General features: G+C 49.2%; 1 protein-coding gene across 1 annotated transcript; it reads right to left on the bottom strand.

The window, feature by feature from the left end:
- Positions 1 to 234: 234 nt before the first annotated feature.
- On the bottom strand, positions 235 to 9,916 carry CENPS (centromere protein S). The gene is made up of 5 exons (XM_040460980.1): positions 9,772 to 9,916; positions 7,041 to 7,164; positions 6,151 to 6,184; positions 2,647 to 2,713; positions 235 to 664 (listed from the first exon to the last, which is right to left on the bottom strand). Exons 1-5 carry the CDS (start codon positions 9,820 to 9,822, stop codon positions 515 to 517), a joined length of 426 nt encoding a protein of 141 aa, XP_040316914.1. The 5' UTR covers positions 9,823 to 9,916; the 3' UTR covers positions 235 to 514.
- Positions 9,917 to 11,945: the final 2,029 nt, after the last annotated feature.

Genomic DNA, 11,945 nt, shown 5'->3' with positions numbered 1-11,945 from the left:
ACAAAATAACCCAGAGAAAAGTTGCATCAAGTGTGTTCTGGAGAAAATCATCTGTAAAAAGTAACACAATTTCCAAATGTCACATTTACCTTGTGGTCACAAGTGACCCAGGTTTGAAAGCTATATTGGTGGTCAAAAGGACTAAATAAATAGAGCTGTATTCATCTTTCAGGGACTGTCAGCCTGAAAAATGACACAGAAGAATAACATTTTTGCTTGAAAAAACTGACTACATTTAAGCTGCTGACACAATTTTATTAGCAATATATACAACTTCCAATCTTTGCCACTCAAACCCTCCCGTGTTAGTGGAGGGTGAGAGACGGGAGTATTTTGCTGGAGAGTTTCCGGTCTCTTTGACACCAGCTTTGGCAGCCAATGACTCTGAGAAAGCAGCCCAGCAAGCCTCTTAGCCTTTTTATTTTAATCTCTACTGATCCCTTGGAAAATCCCTTTGTGGCAACGCAAGCTCTTGGCAACCCTCCCTGCTGAAGGCTGCCTTTGCCAGTGACAGCTACAGACTCGAATTGTCCTTTTTTGCTGCTGCAGCCTCTGCTGGCTCCACTGGTTTTTGGTTTTCTTCCTCTAATTTCTTCTTCTTTTTTGCTCTTTGTTCTGAGTTAAACTGTGCAAGCTCTTCGCTTTTCTCTGTGATGTATTTTAGCTGGAAGGAAGGAAGGAAGGAAGGAAGGAAGGAAGGAAGGAAGGGGAAGGGGGAAGGGGGGAGGGAGGAAGGGGGAGGAAAGAAAGAGGAAGGGGGGAGGGAGGAAGAAATACATTATCTGGTTGTGCCATTTTATAAGTCTGGGGGAGGCAGTGGGAATCTACATCCCTCCCAACCACTCCCACCCTAAGAATCTGGGTGGAAAAGCCCGGGTTACATTCCTTAGAGTGAAAGCCTGGGTTACATTCCTAGAGTGAAACAAGCCTAGGTTACATTCCTTCCATTTTTTCTGGAAGAAGTAATCAACTACAAAAATCAACCGATTGCTGCCCACACTCCTACCAAACAGGTAGGAAGGAGCTCCTTGAATAATCAGAAGAGTTAAAATGTGGAACTTGGGGCGCCTGAGTAGCTCAGTCAGTTGAGTGTCCAACTCTTGATTTTGGCTCAGATCATGATCTCACGGTTGTGGGATTGAGCCCCTCCACTCAGCCCAGAGCCTGCTTCGATTTCTCTCTCTCCCCTTCTGCCCCTCCCCACCCCAAAATAAATAAACATTAAAAAAAAAAAAAAAAAGTGGAACTTGCAGAAGGCACGCCAGTCCTAAATGTACTCTACACCAACTCCAGTACAGCCAACACCCCCCTAAATGTAGCCAACTGACATTACTGGGTGCTACTATGCACCAGATAGTAGGAGCAGAAGGTACAGAACACAGGGTCCCTGCCCTCTGGGAGCATTTCGTCAAATGCCTAAATTTAGCTGCAACCCTGTCAGATGAAATAAAAAATTAAGAGTCCAAAATAAAAATCATATTTGCAGGTAAACAAATGTGCAATAAACAGATAACGTCCCAATTAATATTCTAAGGTGACTGGCACTGACCAGTCCTTTGCAAAAGGTAGAAACTGCCCACTGAAACAGACCACGAACAGCTCTGACCCGCACCGAATTTACGGACAGAGAGGAGCGTCTTTCCCACTGACACACAGCACCGCCAGTCACCTTAGCTATTTTCCTTAGGGATCGCATCATCTTTAACCTTGACTTAAACTTTGAAGAAAGAATATTAGAAGAGCAGAGAAAAGAGAGCCGGGTAAAAACAGCACTAGATCCTGGGCCAGAAGGTTAGGGCTCAGCTATCAACCAGAGAGCTTCGTTTTCAGCTCTGGGAAGTTACTGAACTCCAGCTGCCTCCCCTGTAAAACCGGGCTAATAAATCCTGTTCTTAAAGACCCTCAGAGGGTGGTTGTGAGGTTTAAATAATACATGTAAAATAACATCTATAAAAGTCCCCTGTAAACTGTCAACTGCTATACAAACTCATTCAACAACTACTTGCTGAGCACCTGCTGTGCGCCAGGCTCTATTCTAGGCACGGCAGATGGAGCAGAGATAAAAACCCCCGCCCTGGTGGAGCTCACAGTAAAGTATTTTTACTGCGGGAATTAAACTAGGTCATAAAACCTCACAGATGCCCTGGATCTGCCCTGGGCCACCGGCCTGGGATGATCACAGCATCACCTGTAAAATGAGGGCCTGGTCGAGATGACTTCTAGATTTCTTTGAAAAGACAGACAACGTGCTCAGTTTGCTGCCCGTCCCAGCCGTACGGACACTCCTTCCATACCTGGCCCGTCAGACTTGCGGGCACCGTAATGGAACTGTCTCCATACACTCTAGCCTGGGGTCTGTCTCTGACATCATGCTGTAAATGAAAGGCAGGGCCAAAGTTTGGAGATGTTACGAAAAAGGCAAATTATGAAACGCAGAGAGTGCTGATTAGAAAATTCCAAATTGGCTCAGCGAGATCCATCATGATGAAAGAGTGACCATAAATTACGGGCAGGCCTGAATGGTTCAACCATCTCTCGTTTTTAATGCAAGGTGCCCTGGGGAATCGCTTCATGGCTGCAAGTGATTAATTGGGAATAATGTATTCTGATGGGAAAGGGGAGTGAGGAAAGAAATCCATCTCTCACCAGTGAATTACTCCTCCTGGCTAAGAGCTTCACATCTTCCGTGTTAATTGTGCTTCTTTTTGCGTGTCTGTAGAAAGGGCAGGAACAATTCACCAAAATGTTTAGTATCATTTCAAGTTTTGATGAAACCCAAAAGTTCATGGTCAGAGTCCAAACCAGCAAGGATCTCTAAGTAGCCCATCTTTTTAAATTAAATGCATTAAGCAACCATGACATAAAAACGAGTGAAGTGACTTAGCCAAGATACCAATTAAATAAAGAGACTGAGGAAAACAGAAGCCCATCTGTCCACCTCTGCCTGAGGCCCCGGGTGCCTGAGCAGGGACTTGCTGGAGCACCACGGTCACAGTGAACACCACAGAAAGAGGAAGCAGCACATATGTGCACACTTTCAGCGGAAAGAGAAAACAGCACAGTCTCACAACACAAAGATTGCCTACGCCTAATAGACACTAAGTAGAAGAACAAAGAAAAGATACAAGTTCCCGAGGCTCTTCTCCAAGGGTGAAACCACAGGAAAAAGCTCACACGGATGTCCCCGATCACCCCACCCCCACCAGGGAGGTACCGCACTCCCCCCACAATAGCCTGGCTAGAACAAAGAACATCCTGTCAACTGGGGTCTGTGTCTTGCTCATGACTTGGACTCCAATTCTCATTCCAGTCCTCGTATCTTGGCTCCAACAGGTAAAGCTGATAGGTCTGATAAGCTCTAGTCAATAACCTACTGCTCTGGTTACACCCCTTCTTGCCATTTCTAACTTCCTCCAAAAATAAGGAGAAAGTGTGTACACAGGAACAAGTAGGCGCGTGTCCCGAACAACCAGCACACACAGCGTCCTCACTGGGTACCCGCGCCGCTACCGATAAACTCACACGGAAATTCTACTCTGTATTTGGCCGAACCCCCCCATCCTGCTAAATGTGCAAACATCAAGCGTCATCTCATCACGGCCGCCTCTGCCGACCGTGTCACTCCAGGAGACGACCTCTAGTTAGCGGGCCGCAAGCACCAGGACGCCGCCCCCCCCCCTCCCCCCCGCCACTACTCCGCCAGTTAGCTGGCACCACCTGAAAGTTACCACTTCCCTAAATGGGTTGGGGGGTGGGGGCAGGTATATCCGATGGCGGCCGCTGCACATCAGAGACTCTCCTAAATCAAACCTCTGACTCCAGAAAATTACTCCAGAGAAGATTACACAGCGACGTTTCATATGACACTTTTAGCGACACAGGTTGTAAAGACTATTCCCAAAGTCTTCCTAGAATTTATTCACTGTCCAGGATCTATCTTCTTCAAGATGTTACCTCTTTAACACATTGACAATATGAGGTGACTAGAGATTGCAAAGCTAAATAAAGGAAACTCACAACTTAAATTGTGAGATAACTTGCCAGGGTTTACAGGCAAACTATTTCAAATTTAGGCACTATTTTCTCAGAGAAACAATGTTACAAATACCGCTTAAGTTCCCAGCCAGCCTATTTAGACTACTTAGGCTGGCCTGAAACAGACCCTGACCCTTTGTGGTGCTCACAGTTCTAGAAGACAGTGGCCACAGGGAAAATACAAAGCCACAGGATAAACGAAGCTAACCTTCTGGGAATATCAATTTCACCCCATGATAAACTTTAAAACAGGATTTTTTATATGACGGCAAACTGAAACATTATGAAGATCAGTGTGAAATTAAGACAAAGGCCGAGTCTTCAAAGAAAATCTGCACTTGCGTCGGCTCAGGGTTCAGAGGGTGGCGGCAGCGTGCAGGGTGCTGTGGGACACTCTCAGACACGTGGAAGGTGAGGCATCTCCTGGTCAGTACGTCTCTGCCGTGCTCACTTAAACAAGAACAGCGTGAGAGCCTTTACCCAGACCCCTCGACTTACATGATGTCCTTCCCTGGGGAACTCACGGTCTAAGTGACAAACATAACACTCTCCCCCCCTTCACCAAGTACCCAGCAAAAGAAAATCAACCTTTTTTTTTTTTCTTTTTAAAGCATGGTTAGAGTTAGGGAGTCCTTCCCCTGACATTTTTTTATTAAGAGCTTATTTTTAAGCTTATTATTAAGAGCCCCCAGCATGGGGCTTCGAGCTTACAACCCCGAGATCAAGAGTCACCCTCTCCACCAGGGAGCCAGCCAGGCGCCCCAAAAATCAACCCCTTGATGTAGTGATAAAAACACAGTGCCTGAAAGCTCAATGTACTACAATGCTAAATATTTCCAATTTTGTTTTTATGTCTAGTATTTTTATAGAAGCATCTAAAAACGTTTGTGGTCTTTTCCCACAGCAAACACAGAAATGGCAAGAAAAGTCACAACGGGGGGCCGCGCTACGGGCATCTACCAGGGAGAGGTCAGAGGAGTCAATAAACACCCTACTATGCACAGGACAGTCCCCACCACAACCCAAAATGATCTGGTGCAAATTGTCAACGGGGCTGAGGCAGAGAAACCCTACTCTCTATCGATAATCTTCATGTTCAAATTAAATACTCATTTGCTTATTTACATTTTTGTGCTACCCTTTGCAATAAAAAGAAGTTGTATTTTTAAAAGAAGGAAAGAAATGGCAAGGAAAGGTGATAAATGGGTGTCACAGGAGACGAGGGGGCTGCGGGCGGGGGACGGGAGATAATGGGCGCCATGAAAGGGGCCACCACCCGTATTAACAAAGAATAAACCACATGAGCTATGACTATTCCATAATATGATCTTAGCCCTGTTGGCCAAGCCGAAGATGCTAAGCGGTTTTTAGGGACTCCTACACGTAGGGATGGGAAAGATTTAGAGTCTGCCCTCCAAGAACCTACTGCTTTAATTCATTCAAAATATTCACCCGAGCAACACAGAGCTAACGGGAGCAAGGTGAAAAGCGCCGGGTACGGAAGAGGCTGGCACCAACTCAGAAGTGCTAGCAAATTAGAAAGCTCCAGCCCTTTCCGGCCTCAGTCATTCAAACTGCTTCATAAAAGCAATTCCTTGCCAATTGTTTTCAATTACCTGAGGTCCTAATTGAAGAGATGAGCGTAAATCACCTGTAAAAGCTAAAGCTTACCAGCTGAGAGCAAATCACCCACTTTTCAGGGAGCGTATGTCTCGCTGGTGACAAAGGCGGTGAATGCCAGGCGGACGGGGTGGGTGTCGGGCGCCGTGGTTCCCCCGCGCACCGTCCCGCGGAAACGTTCTGCAAAGCACACGCACCCTGCACATTCACCGTCCGGGGCTGCCCTGCACATCTTTGTAGCCGCCAAGTGAACGGCTCTGGTTCTTGCACAAAAAGTGCTTGGAAGACAAAACAAAAAAAAGGCCAAATCAAGTCTGAATGGACGTGATTAAAGCGGATGTGATATTCTTGCAGAATCATGATTAGAGATGAGCCTCCAGAAAATCCACACGCACACACAGACTGCATACAGCTCGCCTGAAACACAGCAGCAGGTGGAGAGTACAAATGGGATGTGAATGCACACAGCATCAGAGAACCAGCCTCTTTACCCACCTTGCAAACATTTCGAGGTCTTTGGCGAAATTTTCTGAAAGAGAAAAAGATGTGCTTTAGCTACCCTGATCTCAATCTTATTTCAGAAGGAGGAAAAGTGGAACTTCGGAACGTTTAGCATAGTGACTAATGCAACAAGCCCTTTAAAAGGCAAGAGGAGGGGCGCCTGGGTGGCTCAGTCGGTTAAGCGTCCGACTTCCGCTCAGGTCACGATCTCGCGGTCTGTGGGTTCGAGCCCCGCGTCAGGCTCTGGGCTGATGGCTCAGAGCCTGGAGCCTGCTTCCGATTCTGTGTCTCCCTCTCTCTCTCTGACCCTCCCCCGTTCATGCTCTGTCTCTCTCTGTCTCAAAAATAAATAAACTTAAAAAAAAAAAAAAAAAAGGCGAGAGGAGGCATTTCCGGAGCCTTTAGCAGTTTTATTCGTTATGGCCTCCTTGTCATAATTGAGGTATTGTGGCTACACCCTTCCTTCTGTGAAACTGGCCCTTAATCTTAAATTTGGCTACAAGTTAGAGCTTGAGAGGACATTAATTTTCTCTAACGTCAAGCAGATACCAATGTCATAAGCCCAGCTGTCAAATAAACCATGGCATGGTGGACATAAAAATGTTATAAAGCAATGAGGTGAAAAATTGAATGTCTAATGTTCCAGGCAGTTTAAAAAATAAAACAAAGGTGTTAATACCCAGTGTTAGGTAACAGGAAAAAAAAAAGTTCTTTTCATAAAATATCTGAATTTTACGGCAAAGAACTGTCTCACGAACAATGCCTGATGATCACGTTCTCTATCTGTTGGGATGACAAGCCAGGGCACCCACCCACACTTTTCTCCCAGGCAAAAGCAACTTCTGGGATGCCTATACACCTACAGAAAGGCCATGGCTTCCTACCGCACTGCCGGAAAGTCAGCTCCGAGATGGCCGCAATGGTTTGTTTGCTGAACCGAATCTCTCTGTCCGATGCAACTTCCTCGCAAAGACACCCAACAGTGTAGTGAACGGCTGCTTTTAGCCTCTGAAGCGAAAATCAAAATACTTCATGGGTAAGGTTGCAAAGAAGAGCTCTGCACATCTTGGAAAATTAAGACCAAGGAGAGGGTCTGCTGCGCTTCCTTCCTTCAGCACTTTCCATAATGGCTGAGTGACTTTTCAAGTGTACTAATAAATTAATGAGGCCCTCTGGAGTGTGGCTTGTAGAAACATTACTTCCTAGTTAATGGTTATGATTTAGGTCAAGTAAAGATAAGGAATTACAATGGCAGGTCAGTGGGGAGAAAAGTCGGACTCACACTTGCAAAGTATCTGCATGACTTTACTCGGGTAGTCCACGAACAGGGACCACGTTCCTACTGAGTAAAGGCCCATGCCAGGTGTTTGAGGAACAACGAAAAACCAGACAGGGGTTAATCAAGCGAAAAAGGAGGCGATGCCATCCCCCTGCGGCCAGTCTCTGCCAGCCCCGGGCCTGCGTGTGACAAAAGACAAACGCTCAGGACTGGCTGGGAAAGGCCTGTGCGGGCGCGGCTGAGCCTCCTTTGATTCGTTGGCTTGCTAGCCCACCTCGCCAGGACCCTCACTGCTCCTTAGCAACCCTTTTGGATACTGAGTAACATATCTTTCCCATGCAGAGGAGCAAAGAAGCAAAACAAAGTTAAGCCAAGATCTCAGTCTCATGTCAGCAAACTTCTTGAGCCCCTAGGTGTGCTCCTCTATGGTGGAGACAGAACTGAACTGGACACGGGGACAGCTGAAGCCAAGACAGCATCAACCCTACCAGCAAGTGTTCACAGTTGAGACAAGATGAGGAGGAACCGCAGAAACACAGGTCGAGGACCGAGGACCCAGGACCCAGGTAGAGGCCAGGCAGATAAGCAAGGGCAACTACCTTCCTTAGTTTCAGAGGTCACAAGACTAGGAAGTTGAGGCCTTTGGCAGGAGACAAAGGGACCATCACCCGGGGAGGGATAAAGACCTTCCCAGGTCATCTTTTTTAGGTATGCGTGGGGCAGGGGGAGGTTCGGGGAACAGGACAGGAAGCCTTCCGAACATTCCAGGAAGTTTTTTAATGTCTCTCCTCCTCCTGTACGCCTCTTGGATGGGGCCAACTGCCTTCTGCAATGCTGCACACGCTAACCCACTAGACCCTAAATTCCTCAAGGGCACGACCCTGTCTGTTTTGTTCACTACCGTCCACCTACCTAGTGCCAAGAACAGCTGGTTCAATGAATGGTGGGATCTTCAACCTGCTCACCAGTTTCTCAGCCCAGCTCTGCAGCCTTACTCATCTTGTCAGCACGCAGAACCAGCCTCTGGTTCTTTATTGGGCACTGAGAACCAGCCTCTGTACTCGGGGCTGAGAATACAAAAATGGAAAGGCCAGCTCCCTTCTCAAAGACTTTATCTCCTGCTACACCTTTGCCATCAATGGACTCTTCAAAACCATCAATGTCAGGAAAAAGAGGATGGAGAACTAACCGGTCCAGGGAAGATCAGAGACAGGATTACTAAATGCACTTTATGTTCCTTGACTGGATCCTGGGTGAAATAAAAAAAGACCACTAGAAAAAAAAAAAAAAAAACTGCTTTGGAACACCGGGAACATAAAGGTGGACCGAACATTACATAATAGGATTTTATCCGTATTAAATTTGCTGAGTGTGATCATTGAGATTATGCAGAATACCCCTGTGGTCGGGAGAGCATACTATAAAGTATTACAACTTACAGGGAAAGGGTCAAGGTATCTGTGATTGTATCTCAAATGAGTCAGAAAAAAAGGGAGCAAAGGAGCAAACACAGCCAAGTGCTAACAACTGGTGAATCCAGGTGGGGAGCATACGGCTGCTGAGTGGACTATTCTCGCCAACTTCTCCTGAAATCTTACACTTCTCAAAATAAAGGCAGGCGGTGGGTAAAACAGCTTTAGTGTTACACTGGCAGGAGGGAACTCCCGCGCCCTGAGCTCCTTCGCGACCCTTGAGTGCCCCCTCTTTGAGGATACCGCCCTGGTTCTGGCTTTTTATCTCTTTGGGGCTTTACGGTTGGTTCCCGCGATCCTGCCCCATTGTACTAACTCCGGGGGCGATTAGAGGAAGGGCCGCCCCTGGGAGGGGGTTACTGTTACTCCGTTATTCTGCAAACAGGAAAGCTGGGCTCGCGCAGCGCCGAAGCGACCCTCGGGCTGCGGAGGCGGGACCGGAACCCACCCGGGAAGGATGGGCTCCGGGACCGCATGGCCCGCGTCGCACCCAGGTTCGCAGGCCGTCTCCGCGTCTGCAGAACGGAGCGCGCACGTCACGGCGGCCACGTGCCGGGCATCGGGCTACGTGCTTGGCCTGAATCCCCTCCAAATGCTCACACCCCATCTTCACAACACCCCTGAGAAGGGAGACTGCGGCTGTCCCGCGCAATAAGGCTGCCGCGCGACTCGGACCCGCGTTACCGAGGATACCGCCTCCCAGCACCCCCCGCGGCAGCCCAGCTGGCGCAGGCGCACGCGGCCCGAGCGCGCCCTCCGCCCCGGGGGACGCGCCCCGAGAAGCGCCAGGCCTCGGGGCCTTTCCCTCTCCAGCAGCTCGACGCCGTCCTCCCGCAGCCTGGCCGGGACCCGGCTTTCCTGTACCTGTTGGTAGGAGAATCGCTGCTGCTCCTCGGCCGCCTCGTCCTCCTCCATCTCAGCGGGCCGACCCAGGCAGGCGCGCCAGGGCAGTAAGAGGCGGCGGCCGGGAGGAGCCCGTCGGATTTCCCGCCGCGGCGCCCGGAGACGGACCGCGCGAGGGGACAAAGCGCGAAGTTCCACGCCGCCGTGTGTGCGCGCCCCCTGGCGGCCGCTCTGGGGACGGTCCGCAGCCGTCCGAGCTCCCGCCTCGAGGCGCGGGGGACCTGGCGGTCCAGGTCCCCTGGCTCCGCTCGGCTCTGCGCCTGGCTCGCGGCTCACACGAGCCCTTGGAAAGAACGCTTGTGCGTAGGGACAGCGTTGTCGGGCGGCACTCTTTACTGTGAGTTACGTGGGGCCGTAAGCTCCGTAGACCTTGCAGAATCCACCAACGTTCTGTAATTGTGTCACCAACAGTAGTGTCACCGAGTCAGACGCAGGCAAATGCTGGATTGCTGTCCATTCAGCATCGCAGTGAGTAGGTGACACAGCCGAGGCTAAGGCACTCATCAGCAGTGCAAGTGTCCCCAATTTAAAAAAATTTTTTTTTGTTTTTTTTTTCCCCTTAAGTAATGTCTATACCCAGCATGGGGCTCTAACTCAGGATGCCGCAAGGGTCAAGAGTTGCGTGCTCCACGACTGAGCCAGCCAGGTGCCCCAGGGCCCCCAATTTTTATGTATGTATGTATGTATGTATGTATGTATGTGTTTACTTCTTTATGAGAGAGAGAGGGAGAGAGACGGGCAAAGAGAAAGAGCGAGAATCCCAAGCAGGCTCTGCACTATCAGCTCATAACCTGAACCAAAATCAAGAGTTGGACGCTTAACCAACTGAGTCACCCAGTCGCCCCAGGGCCCCTAATTTTTTTAAAGGAAATTAATTTGGTTATATGTTTTCTAATGTCTTGGTGCAATATCAGGGAGAAAAGTGTCTTCTTGGACCTCCTCACACTTTTTGTAAGGGTTAAGGTTGTGTTTATTTTTTTTTAAGATTCATTTATTTTTATTTATTTTTATTTTTTTTAATGTTTATTTATTTTTGAGACAGAGGCAGAGCATGAACGGGGGAGGGTCAGAGAGAGAGGGAGACACAGAATCTGAAGCAGGCTCCAGGCTCTGAGCTGTCGGCACAGAGCCTGACGCAGGGCCTGAACTCACCGTGAGATCATGACCTGAGCTGAAGCTGGACGCTCAACCAGCTGAGCCACCCAGGCGCCCCTGTTTATTTTTTTAAAGATTTATTTATTTAGAGAGAGAGAAAACGAGTGGGGATAGTGCAGAGAGAGAGAGAGAGAGAGAATCCCAAGCAAGTTCTGTGCTGTCAACACAGAGCCCGACTCGGGGCCCGATCCCACAAACTGTGAGATCATGACCTGAGCCGAAACCAAGAGTCCGACACTTAACTGACTGACCCACCCAGGCGCCCCTGGTCAATTTCTACTGCATCTGAGATGACAGGTGCCTCTGGCCTCTTCTCCCCATTGCTCCCGGAGAGAATTCCAGTTTCCAGTCCCCTGGGATGGTCCCTGATGTCATGCAGGGCAGGCCTCTCACGGGATGTCCCTGATCTGCAGCTGTGCCTTAGCAGGCTGAGCTCTGCCCATCGGTTGTCGCCCTGCTCCCCGCTGCTGCAGCTCTCTGGTCTCCAGCAGGAAAGAAAAGGGTTGGGGGTGTGGAGTGGGCTGGGAGCAGGTGGGGAGCTCCAGCCTAGGCCCAGACCTTGGGTTCGGGGCCCCGGCCCCTTTCACAAGCTTTGTGACCCTGGGTGAGTCACAGAACCTCTCCAAGCCCCAGTTCCTGCATTTATAAAGTGAGAAGCATGGGACTAACTTCAGAGAGTGGTCTCAAGGCCTAAGTTGCCTCACCAAAGGGCACAAGAAATAGTGGGGCGCCTGGGTGGCACAGTCGGTTAAGTGTCCGACTTCAGCCAGGTCACGATCTCGCGGTCCGTGAGTTCGAGCCCCGCATCGGGCTCTGGGCTGATGGCTCAGAGCCTGGAGCCTGTTTCCGATTCTGTGCCTCCCTCTCTCTCTGCCCCTCCCCCCTTCATGCTCTGTCTCTCCCTCTCCCAAAAATAAATAAACGTTGAAAAAAAAATTAAAAAAAAAAAAAAAAAGAAATAGTAACAGTTTTCTCCTGGG

The sequence above is a fragment of the Herpailurus yagouaroundi genome, unplaced genomic scaffold (genome assembly GCF_014898765.1).
Source record: "Herpailurus yagouaroundi ecotype Mexico unplaced genomic scaffold, PumYag 77, whole genome shotgun sequence".
Taxonomy (NCBI): domain Eukaryota; kingdom Metazoa; phylum Chordata; class Mammalia; order Carnivora; family Felidae; genus Herpailurus; species Herpailurus yagouaroundi.
Note: the sequence above shows the minus strand (reverse complement) of the source record. Positions and strands in the feature narration are given on the sequence as shown.